At 41.2% G+C, this 21816-nt stretch overlaps 1 protein-coding gene across 1 annotated transcript in view; it reads right to left on the bottom strand.

The window, feature by feature from the left end:
• LOC122550660 (transmembrane protein 182-like) overlaps nucleotides 1-21816 on the bottom strand; it is a 62828-nt gene that overhangs the window by 32827 nt on the left and 8185 nt on the right. Inside the window, exon 2 of the mRNA XM_043691742.2 lies at nucleotides 11503-11673. Within this exon, the coding sequence (XP_043547677.1) occupies nucleotides 11503-11673 (171 nt within the window). The remainder of the gene's footprint in view (nucleotides 1-11502; nucleotides 11674-21816) is intronic.

The following is a 21816-nucleotide window of genomic DNA, read 5'->3' as shown; positions in this document are numbered from 1 at the left end:
CAGCTCTGGATAAGAGCGTTTCTAGCCTTGCTGGCTCCATTGCAGACTTGGGAGGGTCAAGCCTTCCTTTCAGATTTCTGAGAATCAATTGCATTCCATTGAACTGTAGGGGAAATCCAGTCTCAAGTCATCAATACAAAAACACAACAAATCCTCTTTAAATAAACTGGTGCTCCTGCCTTTTTTAAATGTTGTCAATTAATTACATAGATACATATTATCAATTTTAGAACATCACATGTAATAAGAAGTCAGAGCAGGAGGAGGCAATTTCGCCCCTTGAGCCAGCTCAGGCGTTTAATATGATCACAGCTGATCTCAACTTGGCTTCAACTCTACTTTCCTGCTTGCTCTCCATAAGCAGCCAAACCACTCATAATTAAAGTCTGGTTACCTCCTCCTTAAATTTACTCAATGTCCTAACATCCACCACGCTCTGGGGTAGTGAATTCCACAGATTCTCTGAGAGAAGTAATTTTTCTCATCTCAGTTTTAAATATGCTACCCCTTATTCTGAAGCTATGACCTCTCCTTCGAGATTCTAGAAGTTTGTATCCACTTCAGACCTATTAATCTTACATAGATAAAAGCAAAAGAAATTGTGCAATTTTAAAACATCTTTCAATAAAATGTAGGTTGTTGCAAGATAGCAGAGTTGTAAATGAAACAATGCTTTTGCTCCTTTCTGCAGCTGTATTAGCACTGCTTGTTGAGTGATAAATACATGATTCAATCTTGGAGCTTTGCCAGACATTCATAATGAAACTCAGGGAAGAGGCTATCACATACGCAAAAATTATCGAGTTGAAACATCTATTAAGCGAAGCCTCGTAGATATGAGGGAGAAGGGAATTCTCTCTGGTGTTTAAGTCCTCATAGAGTCATAGAGATGTACAGCGTGGAAACAGACCCTTTGGTCCAACCTGTCCACACCGACCAGATATCCCAACCCAATCTAGTCCCACCTGCCAGCACCTGGCCCATATCCCTCCAAACCCTTCCTATTCATATAACCATCCAAATGCCTCTTAAATGTTGCAATTATACCAGCCTCTACCACTTCCTCTGGCAGCTCAATCCATACATGTACCACCTTCTGCATGAAAAAGTTGCCCCTTAGGTCTCTTTTATATCTTTCCCTTCTCACCCTAAACCTATGCCCTCGAGTTCTGGACTCCCTGATCCCAGGGAAAAGACTTTGTCTAGTTATCCTATCCATGCCCCTCATAATTTTGTAAACCTCAATTAAGGAGAACAGCTTCTTTCTATTCACCCTGTCCATATCCCTCATTATTTTATACACATCTATCAGGTCTCCCCTACAACCCTCTCTGCTCCAAAGAAAACAGTCTGAGCTTATCCAGCCTTTATTCATAGCTGAAATGTTCCATTCCAGGCAACATCCTCGTAAATCTCCTCTGTACCCCCTACAATGCAAGCACATCCTTCCGATAGTATTGTGACCAGAACTGCACACAGTACTCCAACTATGGCCTAACCAAATTCTGGATTAGAGTGGTGCTGGAAAAGCAAAGCAGTCCAGGCAACATCCAAGGAGCAGGAAAATCGACGTTTCAGGATGAAGGGCTTTTGCCCGAAACGTCGATTTTCCTGCTCCTCGGATGCTGCCTGAACTGCTGTGCTTTTCCAGCACCACTCTAATCCAGAATCTGGTTTCCAGCATCTGCAGCTTTTACCTAGTGGCCTAACCAAAGTCCTGTACAGCTCCAACATGATCTGCCTACTATTATAATCTGATAAAGGTAAGCATACTGTATGCCTTCTTAATTGTCCGATTAACCTGTCCTGCCACAATCGGGGACTTGTCCACAAGCACTCTAAGATCCCTCTGTTCCACTGAGCTTTCTAGGGTGCTGCCACTCATCGAGTACTCCCTTGCCTTATTCCTTCTTCCAAAGTGCATCACCTCACATATCAGGTTTAAATTCCATCTGTCAATCTGTTTTATATTTTCCTGTAACCTTGCATCTTCCTTCTCATTGTCAACCACTCAGCAAATCTTTGTGTCATCCAAAAACTTACTTATCATCCCTTGTACATTCTCATCCTCATAATTTATGATTATCACAAACAATAAGGAATCCAGCCCTGATCACTGTGATACACTAATGCACACCAGGCTCCAGTCACCCAACAGCCTTCTACCAACACCCACTGTCTCCTGTCATTAAGCTCATTTTGAATCCATCTTGTCGAGTTACCCTGGATCTAATGAGCTTTACCTTTTTTAACAGTTTCTCATGTGGGACCTTGTCAATGGCTCATTGATTTAGTACATTGTAACTCCTGGAAAAGTTAGAATGTAAGGTTCATGAAGGGCATAACAGAGGCATGGAGATTATGAAGGTGCATGGAGAGGCGAGTGAGGGAATGAGGAGGTGTGGGTTTGAAGGGCTGATATTCGTCATTGCAACTGGGTTAAGATCCAGTAAATGGAGGCAAATTCTCCAAACTGCTCCTGTCTCGATTGTTGCCTTGAACCAGTCCACTTGGCAGCAAGTCCATCCAGCCTCTGCCTATCCAGAACAAAAATCTCAAAGTCTTATTAACTAAAAATAAATTTGCGATGTTGGATGCATTCCAGACTTCTGAGTGCAGACTGCATTTCCCTCACAAATCTGGTACAACAGCTATGGCTGGTATCTGAATTAGTGGTGCTGGAAGAGCACAGTAGTTCAGGCAGCATCCAAGGAGCTTCGAAATCTACGTTTCAGGCAAAATCAGAACTGGCAAATGTTTTAGCTTTGTAATAAATTGTAATGGGGTTTAAGTGAGTGAAAAAGAAAATGAGAAAAAGGAAAAATGGTCTGCTGTGGGAAAGAGTAGAGAGATTAAATGGCAAAGCATTGATAGAACAAAGCGAATAAACAAAAATATTGCTGGAAGAGGTGCAAATGGCAGAACAATAAAAAGCTGTTATTTAAAAGCAAATAAAGATAATAAAATGATAGTGAATTCAAAACCAAAGAAGTAAAAGGAAGGAAAAAAAGGGCAAAAGGTCACAGTCTGTTTTCTTGAGTCTAGATCTGTAAATTACTTAATCAGCAACTGAAATATTGTTCCTCAAACTTGTACTGCAGTTCACTGGATCATTGTGACGAACATAAAGGACAAGTTGGGAGCAAGATGAAGAATTCAAATGGCAGGCCTTTGAAATCTTAGGGTCACATTTGCAGACTGAATGCACAACACTATTCCACAAAGCAATTATCCAATATCTGTTCAATCTTCTCAATGTACAGCAGAGCAAAACAAATTTTCAGTTTAGCAATTTGACATGATAAGATCCAATCCAGATTATACTTTGAAGGAGGAATTGGGGCCAGGGACAATGAAAAAATAGGTAATGTACAAGAGTTTGCCCTGGGAAAGGAAAGGCATGTTATGGGTGGTTGAGGAGGTTACTGGGGAACTAAGAATGGAATGCTCCTTCCTCTTCCTGTTATGTTTTTCTCACTTTCACTCACTCAGTCACATGAAACATTCCAGAGGTTAGATACTGCAGACGTTTCAGTCCTTCAAGCGTGTTCCAATACTCAGTTCAATCAAGATTTGTCCGTGCCTCAACATGCAGACTCATTCTAACTCTTAGCTATTGATCCCTCTCTTCTATATGAGATAGCATCCACAACATGTTGGAAGAATAGGAGCTGGCAGATTGGAGTTCCAGAATGTTGCTGCCTTTTGAGACCAAAGTACTTCTGAAGTTACTTTTGAACAATTTGACTATTGTTTAAGATTATGCCCTCCTGATCTAAGTTAATGGAAATAAACTCTGTTTAACATTTTAAATGCCTCAAAAAGAACATTTGTCCATTTTATTTGCACATTACAAGTTTATGTAAGCTGTCCTATGCTTTAAATCTGTGACACCCAACCACATTCTTCTTATTTTTCACTGCACCCTACAAGGGGCATGTTTCTGAGCTGCAATAGCTAGACCTGAATGCAATGGTACAGCATGAGTCTAACAAGGATATAATTATTTTGTATTTCTTCTCTTTCCCATATTCTCTGGAGTTGGCAAGAATGAAGAGTGACTTTGAGTATTTTGGTGGCTTGGCAGGACCGATTCTGAAAATCTGTTTTCCACAGCTTATGGAGTCCAGAACTAAATGCCATATTCAATAAAGGACTGAACGGAGAATAAATTTGTTTAATTGAGGGAATGTGAATCTTTACAATTATCTGCTCAGTCAATAGCATATTTGAAGCTGAGGTCATCGGATTTGTAGACTGTAAGAACATTTGTACAATGTGGGGATAGGGCAGAAAAGTGCAGTTCTTGTTTCAGTTTCAACTGTGACTTTACTAAATGCTGCAGCCAAGATCATGGGACTGTGAGACCTATTTCAATATCTTACATCTTCTGCAACATACAAGTTACCTGATTTCTTTAATGTAGTAAAACATTCCAAGTGGGGAAAAGGCTGCCCTGGAAAGCAGGGAATCTCATTGAACAGAAAGGCAGTGATGTCGAGGGGTAAAAAGCAAAATAAAATACTGCCAAAGGTTAGGCTAGAGGAAACGTTGGCTTCGAATAATGGACATAGAAAAAACTGGTACTTTCACCAAGGATATGCAATTAATGTGTTATTATCTGTGATTGATTTTTAGTTACATTCTGCAGTGATTTGATTAAGATGGGAGGAGCTCTGGTTGTCAGTCAACATTACTATTACTGAACATCATCTCTTCACGTATCTAGAACTTCTAAGTAGAAAGCATACTCCAGACTTCCAAGTAGAAACATCATCGAGCATATCTGGAAATCATGTGACAGATAATCATAACAGCTCCCTAAATTACAGTCATTCAAAACCATATAATGTTTCAGTTAACATCACGCTACATAATATGTACAATGCAATGGTCACAGTTCATTTCCATTGGCCTCTCAGTATTGTCTGTGCATAGTTTGTTTTGGACTCCAATGTTGACATCACAGTAGGAAGCCTTTTGACCCATCGTGTCTGTCAGCCAACAAAGATCAGACTACGGATGGAAATGTGTAGCCCTTCTTCTAATGCCCGAAACGTCGATTCTCCTGTTCCCTAGATGCTGCCTGACCTGCTGCGCTTCTCCAGCAACACATTTCCATCTCTGATCTCCAGCATCTGCAGACCTCATTTTCTCTTCAAAGATCAGACTACACTGATCCAATTTCCAGCTCTTGGTTCCTAGCCCTATGGGATATGACAACACAATTGAATATCTAAATACCACTTCAAGTGTTACAAAAGTTTCAGACTTGATCATAAGACAGAGGAGCAGAAATCCATTGAGTCTGCTCCACCATTCAATGAGATCATAGATGATCTGATAATACTCAACACCACTTTCCCTGTTCAGTTCCAGATCCTCACAACCCTCTGCATGAAAACATCCATATTTAACTCTGTTATTACCCTAAATCTTTGCCCCCTGGTGACTGACTACTCTCCTCCCAAAATAGGTGCCTTCCTATCCACTCAGCTATGTCCCGCATAATCTTACACACATTATCAGGTCCTTTCTCAAGCTTCACTGCTCCAAGGACACCAACCACAGCACATCTCCACACAAGGCGGACCCTTCACCCCAGACAGCATTATGGTAAAGCTTCTCTGGACTCTCTCTCGTAAAACCACATCCCTCCTATTAGGTTAGGGACCAGAACTACATGAAGTACTCCAGTTGAGGCCTAACCAGTATTTTATATAGTTTCAGCTGAACATTCCGACTCTTGTATTCTATCCCTCTGCTAATGAAGGCAAGGATTCCAAATGCCTTAACCACCTTCAGGAATCTGTGGATAGACACACCAAGATTCCTCTGTACTTTCCAAGATCCTACCATTATAGTGAAATCTCTTTTCTTGCCAATCTACCCCAAATGCATCACTGCTTTGCCCACCTTACCAGTCCATTGCTATCCTCCTGCAGTTTATGGTCATCTTCCTCACCATTTATGTTACAAATTTTTGTCATCTGCAAACTTGATCATACTGCTACATTAATGATCTGAACTTAAATATATAGTGACAAAAAATGGCTCCAGCACTGAACCCTGTGAAACCCCACTTGCAACCAATGTCGAATTGCAACAATATCCATCTACCATCACCATGTTTCAGACTTATAAGTAGAAAGTTTACCATAGACTTCCAAATAGAAATGTCATCGAGCAGTTCTGGAAATCGTGTGATCATCCATCATAATAGCTCCCTAAATTACAGTCAATGGGCCAGCACTCAAAACCATATAGTGTTTCAGTTAATATGTACAGAAAATCCCACCAAAACTGTACACAAATACTCCCAGTGCAGTGTCACTACTGCCTTGTACAATTGCAACAACACTTCCCCACTTTTATACTCTATTCCTTTAGAAATAAATGCCAAAATTCCATTTGCCTTCCTTATTATCTGCTGTACCTGCATACTAGGATGGCACATAGTCATAGGCCACAGAAACAGACCCTTTGGTCCAACTCATCCGTGCTGACCAGGTATCCCAATCTAAACTAGCCTGCACTTGGCCCATATCCACCCAAACTTTTCCTATTCATGTACCTGTCCAAATGTCTTTTAAGTGCGTAACTGTACCAGCCTCCACACATCCTCTGCCTTTCAGTCAAGTTTGAATCCAATATGCCACATAGGCTTTTTATTTAATCATTCTACCATGAGGGACATTATAAAAAGCCTTCCTAAAGTCACTGTAGACCATATAAAATACATTAGCCTCACTACCACTCCTCAAAACAGTTGATAAATATTTTCAAATGTGACCACACCTTACACAATCCATGATTAACCAGTGTTTCTCTAATCTAGATATATTCTGACCCTCGAAATGATTTATAATAATGTCTCCATCACTGAGGTTAAACCGAATGATTTCCTGGTCTATCCCATCCTCCACACTTTACTAAAAGGAAAATGTTAGCTTCTTCCAGTACTCCGGCACTCCCTCTGTCGCCAGCGAGGATTGGAAAATGAATGCAAGAACCTCTGATGTCTGTCCACCCTTTCCATGACAAATGTTAACCTAACCGCTCTCGTTTCTTGCTTTCTGTCTCCCTCACTGCTGGTCTAAGTATCCTGAAAACATTTTATAATGTCATATAAAATCCCCCATGATTATCACTATGCCTTTCTGACAAATGTCTTACTAAAATAAAAACAAGGTGTAGTGGATACTGGAGCTCTGAAGTAAAAAGACAAAGTGCTGGAGAAACTCAGCAGGTACGGCAAATATATTGAACTTGAAATATTGACTTTGTTTCTCTCACCACAGAACCGCTGAGTTTCTTCAGCATTTAGTTTTTCTTATCTAATAAATTCCTCCTTTATAGTTTATTCTAGCACATGCTTACAGTTGAGGGATCCACAAACCACTCCCACAAGGGAATTCTTGCCTTTACCATTTTTCACTGCTTCCTGGTTTCCTAAAGTTGTGATCCCTCTCTACTCTGCTGATACCATCATTAATTAACACGAACCTCTCCACCCTTTCATAGCTTCTGATCTTTCCTAAATGTAACATACCCTTCACTAGTTAGGTCCCACGCTATGCCATTGTGCCACTATGCCTCTATAATTATCATCAGACTCTTTTTATTTGATTAGATTACTTACAGTGTGGAAACAGGCCCTTCGGCCCAACAAGTCCACACCGACCCGCCGAAGCGCAACCCACCCATACCCCCTACATTTACCCCTTTAACCTAACACTACGGGGAATTTAGCATGGCCAATTCACCTGACCCGCACATCTTTGGAACTGTGGGAGGAAACCGAAGCACCCGGAGGAACCCCACGCAGACACGGGGAGAACGTGCAAACTCCACACAGTCAGTCGCCTGAGGCGGGAATTGAACCCGGGTCTCTGGCGCTGTGAGGCAGCAGTGCTAACCACTGTGCCACCGTGCCACCCATTTGCTTCTATTTTCTCTTATCAGTTCATATTTTGTATTGAAAATCGGCTGTTTAGATACAGAGCCTTTTTAAACTCTTTTAATATTTTTGTTACTTTATTTACTAATTATTATTTTAGCATTATCTGCTTACCTCTGTATTTGTTAATGGAGATCTCATGGCAAGTGGTAATGTCACTATACAAATGGTCTGGGACATGGGCTAATTCAATAGAAATATGGGATTGGAAGCTAGTCTAATGGCAATCACGTTACCACTGTCAATTGTCATAAAAATAAATCCGTCAGGTTCACTACTGTCTTCTAGGAAAGGGAGTCCGCTTTCCATACCTGGTCTGGTCTACGGGGCGTCATGCAAATCAGAAACAGACCCTTCAGTCCAACTAGTCCATGCCAAACATGATCCCAAACTAAACTAGTCTCATCTGGCTGCTCCTGCTCCAAACTTTTCCTATTCATGTACTTCTCCAAAAGTCTTTCAAATGTTGTAACTGTGCCCCCATCCCTCAACCAGTTCATTCCAAACACGAACCACCCTCTGTGTAAAACATTTTCACCTCATGTCTTTTTTTTTAAATCTCTCTCCTCTCACCTTAAGAATCTCCCCTTACTGATGAAATCTCCCATCCTAGGGAAAATAAATCCACCATTAACCCTATCTAAACCCCTCATGATTTTATAAACCTCTAGAAGGTCACCTTACAACCTTCAATGCTCCAGTGAAAAAAAGTCCCAGTCTATCCAGCCTTTCTTTATAACTCAGACCTTCTTTACCTGGCAACAACCTGATAAATCTCTTCTGAACCCTCTCCAACTTAATAGTATCCTTCCCATAACTTGTAACTCCAGATCCACAGATATGAGGTTGACTCATAACTACCCCCTGAAATGGTAGTGAGTCACTTGACTCCAGACACAATTAGCGATTGGAAATAACTGCTAGCCCAGCCAATGACTCCCACATGCCATGAACAAAAGAGACTTAGATGTGTGCTCAGTATCCCTTACTGACAAAGTCGGTTTATCATTTCCTATATTAATACCTTTCTCTCTTGCCTCACCTCTGCCCTTTGGTTTTGATTGACTGAGATAATGGATGCCATTAGAACATAAGAAATAGGACCAAGAGTATGCTGTTCGGCCCCTCAAGCCTTTTCCACTATTCAATAGAATCATGATTGACCCAATGCTCCTCAGGTCCACTTTCCAGCTCATTTCCCACATATCTTGATTCCGCTACTGATCAAGAATTCCTCAAAGCCTTAAATATAACTATTATAATTTTCTAACACATTCTACAGTCCAGATGAGCCCAACAGATTGGAAGTTAGCAAATGTGACTCTGCTATTCAAGACAGGAGAGGGAGGGAGAAAAAAACAGCGATATATTGGCAAGTTAGCTTCAAACCATAGTATGATCAGATAAAGTCAACTTACTAAAGATAGATCATGCTTGACAAATTTATTAGAGATTTTTCTAAAGTTTAACTGCCTGGGTAGATACAGGGGAGTGAACAGTGGGTATATTACATCTGTATTTCTAAAACGCTGTTGAAAAGGTATTTTTAATTAGACAAAAGCTCCAGGAACAGTTATTCCCTGTTGTATTCTTCATTGCAATGTCTTACCAAAGTTCACTTTCCAAACAAGCTTCAACCTTTCATCATACAATGTAAATTGGTGTTCCCTTTAGATTTAGATTTTATGTTAGTCCGAATGAGTGCAAGATGAAAAGGTTTAACGGCATGTCTCTTTTTTTCCTTCAGCAATACTCAAGTTCTGTATTAACTAGCAAAAGCTTACAAATGCTAATGATCAGATGGACTTGAGTGTACTCACAGATATGGCGAAGTTGATTTCCCAAGCTGTGAAATGTAGAACAAAGACTGTTCAGAGTCTGAGGACAAGAACTAATTATTGAGGACCAAGATGAAGAGAAATTTCTTCACTCAGGAGTACCGTTTGTTTGCGGAACTCAAAGTTTACATGCGGCTACAGTAAGCAACTAGGAAGGAAATGGCATTTTGATTTTATTGCAAGAGGCCTGGAGTATAAGAATAAGGAAGTTTTTTTCCTTAAACTGTACAGGATTGTGACAAAACCATACCTGGAAAATTATGCAGTTTTGGTCTCCATATTTAAGGAATGATAAATCTGTATCAGAGATAATGCAGTGAAGGTCTACTAGTTTGTTCATGGAGTTGGAAGGAATGTCCCAAGATGAGAACCTATGTAAATCAAGCCTTACTCTGTAGAATTTAGAAGATTTTGATAGGACACAAACTAGCATAAATACAAGAGGTTGTTTACTCTGTCTGCAGGATCTAAAACAAGATCTCATGATAAAGGGTACATCATTTAGGAGTAAGATTAGGAAAGTACTTCAATCAAAGGGTTATGAGTCTTTTCTGATCCAAAGGATTGTGTATTAATTATTTTAAAGGGTATATTAAATGATGAGACAGATATTTGGATTCTCAGGTAATGAACAGGTATGGAGGGCAGTCAGGAAAGTGAAGTTAAGGCCAATGATGGGCAATGACTGTATTGAATGGTGAAGCTGATTCTGGGCCATATAATCTACTCTTGCTCTTATCTATGTTCTTAACCACTTTCAAGGTGGTGTAGGACAAAATTGCACAGGTGAAGCAACTGCTATTCATTGGTCAGTGCATTGAGTACAGGGGTTAGGAGGTCAAGTTATAGCTGTAAATGACATCTGTTAGGCCACTTTTACAATATTGTGTTCAATTCCGCCACAGGAAAGGTGTTGCAAATCTTGAGAATATTCAGAAAAGACTTACAAGGATGTTGCCAGGGTTAGGAGGGCTTGCGCTATAAGGAGAGGCTGAATAGGCTGGGGCTATTTTCCCTCAAGCATTGAAGGCTCTGCGGTGACCTTCTGGAAGTTTATAATCCACGAGGAGCATGGATAGGGTGAATAGTGAAGATACATATTTCTCCAGGATAGGGGAATCCAAAACTAGAGGGCATAGCTTTAAGATGAGAGGGGAAAGATTTAAAATAGACCTAAGGGGTAACATTTTCACACAGAGGGTGACATGCGTATGGCTCGAGCTAGTGGTGAATGCTGGTATAATAGCAACATTTAAAAGACACCTGAATGGTATATGAATAGGAAGGGTTCAGAGGGATTTGGGCCAAATGCTGGCAAATGGGACTAGATTAATTTAGAATATTCAGTTGGCATGGACAGGATGAACCATTTGGTCTGTTTCCATGCTGTTCAGCTCTATGCCTCTAAAACAAGGTGCAAGTAGTCAGAGGAAGTGGTCTTAAGGTCTCTTGCTACTAGATTGTTAATTATGCTGATGCTTTCGGGCAACTTGGAGCCAGGGAACATGATCACAAGTAGGAAGCCAATGAGGAAATGGAGCCTTTACCTGGCACATTCATGCTACATACCAAAAATCTCAACTCATTGTAACTTATGGAAATTTTAGATGTTCAGTACTAACACACAGTCTGGGAGAGCAAATGTGCATACACTAAAGTGTCAGTAATAAAGGAAATTTTAAGTTGTCTGAATGTAGAACTCACCACAGCTAAGATTCTGTATTTATTGAATCGTTTTCGGCTGTTTGAAGAATGTTTAAGGACAAGTGGTTGATTTGTTCTGGTTGAATTCCCAGTGAAATAGTTTTCATTTGATCCAACTGAATTCCTTTCTCCATTGGTGTTTTGCTGGTTAGTTCCATTTGAATAGGAGGGCTGCAAGAAATTACAGAAGGCGAATAATAAATGCAGGAGGGCAAAACATTGTTATGACGATGGGTTGGAAAAACAGGATGGCATTTTTAGTTGTTAAATTTAAAATGCATTTTTTAAAAGACAGCTAATACAGCCAGAAATGGCTACAGATATAAATTAAGTGATAATCTATAGAGACACCCTGAAGAACTAAAGGGTCAACAACACCTAAAGGGTCAACAATCTTCAAACAAACTGGACTGTGATCTCTGGTGACTACAAAGATAAAGGGGAGTTGACCATTCCCTGCTCAACAGCAAATCACTGATTTACTGTTGAGGTGGATTATGCCTGAAGTACAGATACATTATGTATTCTTCCAAGGGAAAACAGAAGAAGGCAAAGATTAAAATGTTAGTTTCAACTCTACTGGAGTGGATTAGTGGAACTGAAGGCTGTTGTGTGTACCACACTCAGTTTGAGTGCTGGCCTGCTGAAAAGTTCACATAACTCTCTCTTAGTTATCAATGTGCTTCAGATAAAGCCCCTATCTCATGTGAAATACTGCAAACCAGTTAAAAAGGGAGTCAGAACTAAAAAACTTTCATAAGCCTATAAAGCCAAGAATCTCAAAAAATTGTTCAACTGCCTGATGTTGTGAAACTTGAAAGTGTTCAGAAATTATTTACAAGGATGTTGCAAGGGTTGGAGGGTTTGAACTACAGGGAGAGGTTGAATAGGCTGGGGCTATTTTCCCTGGAGCATCAGAGACTGAGGGGGTGACCTTACGGAGGTTTATAAAATCATGAGGGACATGGATAGGATGAATAGCCAGGGTCCTTTTCCAGGATAGGGGAGTCCAATATAATCCAATTAGTTTTGTATCTTATTTAAGCATTCCTAAAAAAGAAATCTGGATTTAATCTATTTGAAATTTACACATTCACTTACAATTATTATTGAATGTAATTTGGGAACTCATACCTGAGATTATTAAATGTTCCATTCCTTATTCTGGTCTTGACGTGGAAAATAGACGGTTTTGACAGACAAGTTACAGTAGTTTAGAAAAATGTGCAAATGTTCACAAGACTAAGAAATAGCTTCTTCAAACAAGACTTAGAAGTTGAAGTCCAGCCAGGCATTGCCAATTGTTAGAGTGCGTCCTTTGTGAATATGAAGCAAGTATGGTATAATGAGATTCATGTAAATCATGATAATGGGCTGAATCTTGCTAATTTTTCTGCTAAGTGCAAGTTGAATCATGTTTTCTGCAGGATTTTAAATCATGGGTTTGTGCAAGCCCTCTTGCCATATCTTACCAAACACACCTGTCCACTGTTTTGGCATCCCCGGTCTAATTTTAGCTCCATTTTACCATGCACTGGTCCTAAAATAACTTGCCACTTACCGGGTATCCCATAATTGGCCGATATCCCTGGCACTAAGACTACTTTAGAAACCCATTATGCATCTGGTCTAGCCCCATCACTGTTCTGCCCTGCACTGTTCCTGACAAATGCATTGAACATGCAAACAAGGAGAAATTAGCACCCTTCTTCGTGGGCAGGCACTTGGAAGTCCCATTGGATGGGTGATGCACAAATGGGATGTCTTTGTCCTCCAGGACCAGTAGTGGAAGCTATGACACTAGGCAATGCCAGCTCAGACCAAGCTTTGTCAACTGCGTCAGTGCATTCTCAGCCGTCTGGAAGAATGCACAGCAGTATAGGAAAAAGATCAAGGACCTTCTCCACCCTGCAAGCATATATACCACTGCCTTCTCTCCAACAGCTCACACTTACTGCAAAATCTTCCCCATCTTGCTGCAATGTCCTCCCTCTGTCACCCATCCACCCAAGTCTTTGACATTACTAACTTTGCGTTACTCGGTGCTGCCTGTACTAAAGTTAGAAGTTTATGCTACCTACACTTGTCTGTCTAATAACTGCCTCTCTCTCTCGTTCCATGGGAGAAATTGCCCCTCTGCAGGGCAGAAATAGTTAAGACAGGCAATGGGCTGCCCAACATTCCAGCTCATCTCCATGGAGAGCATCCTGACTTCACTGTGTCCAGGATCTTAGGCTGATATCAGAGGCTGCCCTTGATTTACTGGGCCAGGGGCCTTGACTGAAGGGACTCTCTCAATTTGAATGCGGAACACAGACAACCATGACATGCTCCCTGGCTTTGTCTCTGCTTGAAATGGCAATGCAAGACAGAAACAATGTGAGCCTTGTGAGTCTAACTGAGGGGGAAAATTGCAAAAGGATCAGACATGCCAGGGATCCTCACAGTGAATGAACACTATGCCAGCAAGCAAACAGACTGGAGATGTAGCCTGCCCACTCCATGAACTGAATGTGTGTCTCTGAGCAATTCTGGAAGTTGTTGTCACACACAAGCCTCAGAGGGTGTCAGAGCCAGTAGGAAAAATGGAGGGAAAGCTGCCTAATGGCAGTGAAATTCCAGGTTGAAAAGATCAGCAAGCTGTTGGTAGTATTATTGGAAATTTAAAAAATATGTCTATTCTTACATAGATTTATTTTCTGCTCATGAAACAGACCATGAGACATCGGAGCAGAAGTAAGTGATGTGGCCCATCAAGTCTGCTCCGCCATTTAGTGTGATCGTACCTGGTCTGATAATTCTCAACTTCACTTTCCTGCCTCATCCCCAAAACTCTCAATTCCTTTATTGACTAAATATTTGCTTATATGAGCCTTGAATACACTTAATGACACAATCTCTACAGCTCTCTGCAGTATATAATTCCACAGATTCACAATCCTTAAGACGAAATTCCTCTTCTTTTATCGTAACTGTATGACTACTTACTCCGAGATTATGTCCTCTGATGCTAGACTCACCCACAAAGGGTAACAACACCTCAGCATCTACTTGCCATGCACACTAGGAATCTTGTGGGTTTCAAGGAAGTTTGGGCGGCACGGTGGCACAGTGGTTAGCACTGCTGCCTCACAATGTAAGAAACCCAGGTTCAATTCCTGCCTCAGGCGACTGACTGTGTGGAGTTTGCACATTCTCCCCATGTCTCTGTGGGTTTGCTCCGGTTTCCTCCCACAGTCCAAAAATGTGCAGGTTAGGTGAATTGGCCGTGCTAAATTGCCCGTAGTGTTAAGTGAAGGGGGTAATGGGTCTGGGTGGGTTGTGCTTCGGCGGGTCGGTGTGGACTTGTTGGGCCAAGGGGCCTGTTTCCACACTGTAAGTAATCTAATTGCCTTTCATTCCTCTCAACTCTTCTAAAGTGCAAGCCCAATCTACTCGACCTCTTCTCAGAATAAAATCCTTCAATACCCAGGACCAACCTAATGAACCCTCTGTGAACTGCCTGCAATGCCACTATATCTTTCCTTGGGAGGAAAAATGTTCACAGGGTTCTAGCTGTTGTCTAACATGTACTTTGTATAATTTTAGAAAAATGTCCATATTTTCATACTTCATCCCCAATGAAACAAATGCCAACATTCTATTCACCTTCCTTAATACTTGCTTGATATATGCTAACATTGTGTGAATTATACAGGACTCCTCCCAAGCTTTCTGCAGTCCTTTCTTAGCGAAACAGTATTCAACTCATCTATTCTTCCTACCTACGTGCATAACACCAACTCCCCACATTATATTCCAGCTGCCAAGTTTTGCCTACTCACTTAACCTGCCTATTTAGCTTTCATATCTTGCCTTGTTACCTTTTTTTGTGTAATCTGCAAACCTGGCTTTACTACATATAGCTCACCCAAGCCATCAATAGACTGTATATTATAAATTATTGTGGCCCCAGCACTGATCCCAGGCACTTCAATGGTTTCAGGGTGCCATTCAGAGAATGCCTCCCTTAATCCAACCATGTGTCTTGTATTAGTTGGCCAATCCTCTCTCCATGCTCATATGCCACCCCAACATCATAAGTCCTTATGTCATTAAGTTGCCGGATGTTTGTTCCTTTCTCAAAGTCATAGAATTATACAGCATGGAAACAGACCCTTCGGTCCAACTCAACCACGCTGACCAGACACCCCAATCTGACCTAGTCCTATTTGCCAGCATTTGGCCCATATTCCTCTAAACCCTTCCTATTCATATACTCATCCAGGTGTCTTTTAAATGTATTAACCTTTAGAAGTTGTATTAGTCTTAACACCAAATACGGCTCAAAAACCAAAGATGTCCTCTTCACTTGGCATTTCAAGCAATGTTTTTTTTACCATATCTCTGTAGATGCACATGAAGCTGGAAATTAGACCTCCCACTCCAGTGACAAACTGTACTGCTTGTTTGTTATTTTAGTGAAACCTAATCCCCAGAGCCGTTGTGCAATTTCTTAGTCTGACTGCTGTGAAACTATATTTGTCATCTGCTCCATAAAAAACTGATCTCTGAGCGTTTTAGAATTCCAATTTTCTTTTACATCCATACTCCTTGTCACCTTCTCAATGAATTTTATTAAGTTTTTCAGGCATGATTTCCCCTTCATGAAGCTGATTATGTTTTTCTAAATGCTCTGTTATCATATGGATGCCTTACTCACTAAGTGGTTAGCACTGCTGCATCACAGTGCCAGGGACCAGTGTTTGATTCTACCTTCAAGTGACTGTGTGGAGTTTGCACATTTTCACTGCGTCTGCGTGGGTTTCGTCTCTCAGTCCAATGACGTGCAGGTTAGGTGGATTGGTCATGGTTAATTGCCCATAGTGTCCAGGGTTGTGCAGGATATGTGGATTAGCCATGGGAAATGCAGGGTTACAGGGTCAGGGTAGGGGGTGGGTTTGGTTGGGATGCTTTTCAGAGTTGCTCTGGACTCGATGGGCCGAATAACCTGATTCCACACTAGAGGAATTCTATGTGCTTTATCATAAATTTTAGTATGTCCCAATGGAAGATATTAAACTAACTGGCCTGTAGTTATCTGTTTTTTGTTTCTTTCCCTTTTTTGAATAAGAGTATAACATTGGCAGTTTGTCAATTATTTTCCAGAAGCCTATATTTCTCCTCGCCCATCCTTCACCTCTCCACTCATATAAAGCCCTTGTTACAGCCCTAGTTATTCAATCCGCCAGAAAACAGTACAATTGAAGTCATCACACTGCAACCTCTCTTTTAAACAAAAGCCTCTTGATCTGGAAACCATTCTATCCACAATCTTTGAGTCATGCATTTATTTCCTGACTCTATTTCCCCATGCCATGTAGCCTATTGTTCAGGTAATAATCGTAAGATTACCACCTTGGAGGTTCTGCTTTTTAAATTAGCTCCTCATTGTTTGAATTTTTTTCAGCAGTTCTAGTCCTTGCAATATCATTGATATCAACGTTAAAAATCACACAACACCAGGTTATAGTCCAACAGGTTTAATTGGAAGCACACTAGCTTTCGGAGCGACGCTCCTTCATCAGGTGATTTTTAACTTTGTACACCCCAGTCCAACACCGGCATCTCCAAATCATGATTGATATCAACATAAATGATGACACAATGAAGCAGTCTGGGAAGAGTGCAGTTAGCGTTACAGTAAAGCTCCAACAACACTCAAGAAGTTTGACACCATCAAGTGCAAAGCATCCTGCTTGGTTGGCACCATATCCAAACTATTCATTCCCGCCATCAACGCTCAATTGCAGCAGCGTGTAGCGTCATAATTTTCTGTTCTGCTATTGCAGCTTGACCTAGTCTCAGTAAAACTGCCTGGTTTGGGTTCATGAACAGGGAGTTATTTTCATGACACGAACCGTGCCCTGTTACCTTACACACTTGCCGCTGGTAAACGTTCTGAGTATTTGTTTCTTGTAAAATATAGAAATTCAAAAGTATTTTATTAACTGTGGCTGATAATTTTTTTTAGCATTTTGTTACTTCATTTTGCCTTTTCTCTGTTGTTAGGCATCTTTCAGATTTTGCAAGGACCTTTCTTCCCTGTGCTTTAGTGCCTAGATCGATCTTGAAGCCTGTTGCTTACTGGTCACTTTTGCTGCAGATCTTTTCATCATTTTCTCCACTCTTGGAGTTGAATCACTGAACCGTCCTTAAACTGTTCACCTATGTCACGATAGAACCTTAAACCACTTTCCTCCAATTACATGGATCTAATCATCTTTGCCACCACTGTGAAAGATGCATCTTACAGTCCTGTGATTAATATAACTATTTGCAAGGGATGGTGAGAGGGAACATGCTCTTGCAGCCTCACGGTCCAGATCCAAGAGCTCTGACATCACAATGATGTGAGCCTTCTATTAAACAATTGGCAAAGGTTTCAAGCTTTTTGCAAGTTGTGTGGCTAAGAATGGGGACTGTACAGCAGATGAGCAAACTGATCATGGCACCTTGGTACAGGGAGACATTCAAATGGAGATTGGGGAGAAGAGGAATTAGGAATGAAGGGTTGGTGGGAAACAATACAATTAAGGAGATAGATACTCTTCTCTGCAGTCATGCGCAAGAGTCCCAGAGGCTACATTGCCTGCCCGGTGCCACAGTTAAGAACATGTCCTTAGAGCTGAAGGAGAACTTGGAGATGGAGATGAGGGATCCACTTGTCACTGTCCACATCAGTACCAACGACATTGGTCGGACCGGATAAAAGCTTTCACTGGAAGATTTGGAGAGGTTTGAAACTAAATTATGAATCCAAACTTCCAATATTATAATCTCTGGGTTGCTTCCTGAGCCACAGGCAAATAGGTAAATAATGTCAAGGAGTTAAATGAGTGGCTGGAAGATTTGTGTGGGAGGAATGGCTTTCACTGTGTGGGGTACTGACATCAGTACTGGGAGAGAAGGGTGGGTTGGGCTTTATTTGAACTCTGCTGGGACCAATATCCTGGTCAAATACTAGAGCTGTAGAGAGGGCTTCAAACTAAATTAGAGAGGAGAGCTTTTGGGAGAGGTGAAATGTAGGCTTACAAAGCAAGAGAATATGGCAGCATGACGGAACAGCTATTTGCATAATAATAGTCAAGCAGGGAAAATAATTCACAAGAGTATACAACATTGAAAAACAGCAGTAAATACAGTTTGAAGCAGCAAAGATGGGAAAAGTCAAAATTAATGGCTCTTTATTTGAATGAGTATAGTATTTGGAATAAGAGAAATAAATCAATAGCACAAAAACAGTTAACGAGTAGGATTTTGCATCATAATGAAGATATGGTTAGATGTTCCAAAATACGGAAGGTCAGTCAGGAAGCAAAAGGTGATGTGATGCATTATCAATGGGATACAGACTAATTATTACAGTAAGAAATTATTTGGTTTGGAAGATGTCCATATGGGTGGAGGTGGGTTTAAAAAAAAGGGATCATGGACACTAGGAGGAATGTTTTATAGGCCCCGCAAAAGTAATTACACAGTGGGACAGAGAATGGCATGTAACAAAGGCAAGACATTAATCATAGTGGCTGTAGCTTCATGTAGATGGAACTGAACTGAATTAGCTTTATTGTCACATGCACTGGAGTGAGTGCAGTGAAAGGTTTGCAATGATGCCACTTATACCTAGGCACAGATACTTAAGCATTTGGTACAAAATTAAAAGAATAACAAATAGAAGTCCAGCGTAAGAATGAAAAGGAAAAAAGAAGTACTCAAATTTCAGTCCTTTTCACCCAAATCTGTGTCAGCGTCGAGCTTCCAGTCTGCAAGAGCCATGCCTCCCAGTGACGGCCTCCAGTCCAGGACTCACCTCCCACATTGGTCTCCAGTCTAGGACTCACAACCAGGATGGGCCTCCCCTAGCTGGCCCGTGGTCCACGACTCACCTCCTGCATCAGTCTCTGGTCTAGGACTCACGACCAGCACTTGCCTCCCCGCACTGACATCTGGTCCGAGATTCGCCTCTCGCCTCCAAGGTTCTCCTCCTGCACCGGCTTTGTCTGGGACTCGCCTGCGATGGCCTCTGCTCCGGAACTCACATCCAGGACTCACCTCCTGCCCCAGTCTCTGGTCAGGGATTTGTCTCCCGCACTGGACAGGTCCAGGATTCGCCTGTGATGCCCTCTGGTCCGGGACTCGCCTCCTCCATTCCCCTCCGAGTAATTTTAAAGTTAAAAGTTTGGCAAAACACTCCAGAAAAGGAGAAAATAAAAGAAAAAGAGAAAGAATTCACAGAATGTATTCGGAACAGATTAGGGTTAGGGTTCAGGCTCTTTTGGATCTGTTAGATGATGGATTAAAAGATTGGGCGGCACGGTGGCACAGTGGTTAGCACTGCTGCCTCACAGCGCCAGAGACCTGGGTTCAATTCCCACCTCAGGCAACTGACTGTGTGGAATTTGCACATTCTCCCCGTGTCTGCGTGGGTTTCCTCCGGGTGCTCTGGTTTCCTCCCATAGTCCAAAGATGTGCAGGTCAGGTGAATTGGCCATGCTAAATTGCCCGTAGTGTTAGATAAGGGGTAAATGTAGGGGTATGGGTGGGTTGCGCTTCGGCGGGTCGGTGTGGACTTGTTGGGCCGAAGGGCCTGTTTCCACACTGTAAGTAATCTAATCTAATCTCCTCAAAAAACAGTGAACACAACATGGTAGAATTTAGCTTTCAGTTTGTGAAGGAGGAACTTGGGTCAAACACAGCTGTGCTAACTTTAGTTTTTTTAATTCATTCACAGGACATAGACATGGTTGCCAGGCCAGTTTCTATTGTCCATCTCTAATTACCCACAAGGCAGCTGAAAGTCAACCACATTGTTGTGGGTCTGCAGTCACATGTATGCCAGAATAGTTAAGGATAGCAGAATCCTTCTTTAAAGGACATTAGTGAACAAGATGAGTTTTTCTGATAAAGAAATGAAGGCAGAGCTAGCTGGAGTGGACTGGGAAAGCAGTTAAGTAACAAAGATGGTTTAGGGAAAATAGCAACTATTTAAGAAAATAGTTGATTGATCATAGCAAAGATATGTTCAAGGGATAACCCAAACAGGATTAAACAGAGAAATTAAATAAAGCAACACATTGGAAGAAAACAAATAGAAAATATATCAAAGATGAGAATTGAGAAAATTTTATAAATCAACAAAAGATTATCCAAAATAATTAAAGAGGGAGAAAATAAACATTAATAACAAAAATAAGCTTGTAAATAACATCAAAATGCACAGCAGCAAAGTCATTAAATATACAAAAAGGAAGAGAAATGCCAAAGTGAACATACGTCATTTAGAGAATGAGGCTGGAGAAATGATATTGGGAATCTTCACAGTAGAAAATACTAATAACATTTCAAATTTTGTAAATGGTCAAGGAACAATAGGGGGAGAGTAAATATCTACAATAACTGTCACTAGAGAAAAAGTGTGAGGGAAACAACTAAGGGTAATGACTAATAAATCCCCTGGACCGGAAAGGTTGCATCGTACAATATTAAAGAAAGTAGCCAGAAAGATAGCGGCCGCACTGGTGGTAATCTTGCAGGAACATAGAACATAAAACAGTACAGCGCAGGAACAGGCTCATCAGACCTTCAAGTCTACAATTCTAAACTAGTTCCATCTGTCGGCACATGGACCATATTCCTCTGTTCCCTGCCTGCTCATGTCTGAATGCGTCTTAAACATTACTTTAGTATCTACTTCTACCATCTCCCGTGGCAGTCCCCAACCATCTCCTTTCCCCCTCTTACCTTAAACCTATGCCCATTAGGATTTGACGTTTCCACCCTAGGAAGAAGACTCCAACTATCCTCTCTATCCATGCTTCTCATCATTTTATATATTTCTATATAACAAGTATAGCCTCCGACACTCTATCGAAAACAGTCCAAGTTTGTCTAATCTCTTCTTATAGTTAATACACTTCAATCCAGGCAACAACATGGCAAACCTCTTTTGCACCCTCTCCAAAGCCTCCACATCCTTCCTGCAGTGTGGGGACCACAAGTGCACACAACACTCTAAATGAGGCCAAACTAATGTTTCATAAAGCTGCAACGTGACTTCCCAACTTTTATACTTGTTTCCCCAACTGATGAATGCAAGTGTGCATACCACCTTCTACCTACCTTCTTTACCACCTTATCACTTATGTTACCACTTGCAGGGAGCTATGAACTAAGACCCCAAGATCTCTCTCTATATCAGTGCTCCTAAGGGTCCTGCTATTTACTATATAATTTCCTCTTGCTCTGGACTTCCCAAAATGGATCGCCTCACAC

This window comes from Chiloscyllium plagiosum, unplaced genomic scaffold, assembly GCF_037043375.1.
Source record: "Chiloscyllium plagiosum isolate Xiang-an unplaced genomic scaffold, Cpla_swu_hap1 HiC_scaffold_6, whole genome shotgun sequence".
In the NCBI taxonomy this organism is placed as follows: Eukaryota; Metazoa; Chordata; class Chondrichthyes; order Orectolobiformes; family Hemiscylliidae; genus Chiloscyllium; species Chiloscyllium plagiosum.
The sequence above is the reverse complement of the archived record's forward strand: the minus strand, read 5'-3'. Positions and strand labels throughout refer to the sequence as shown.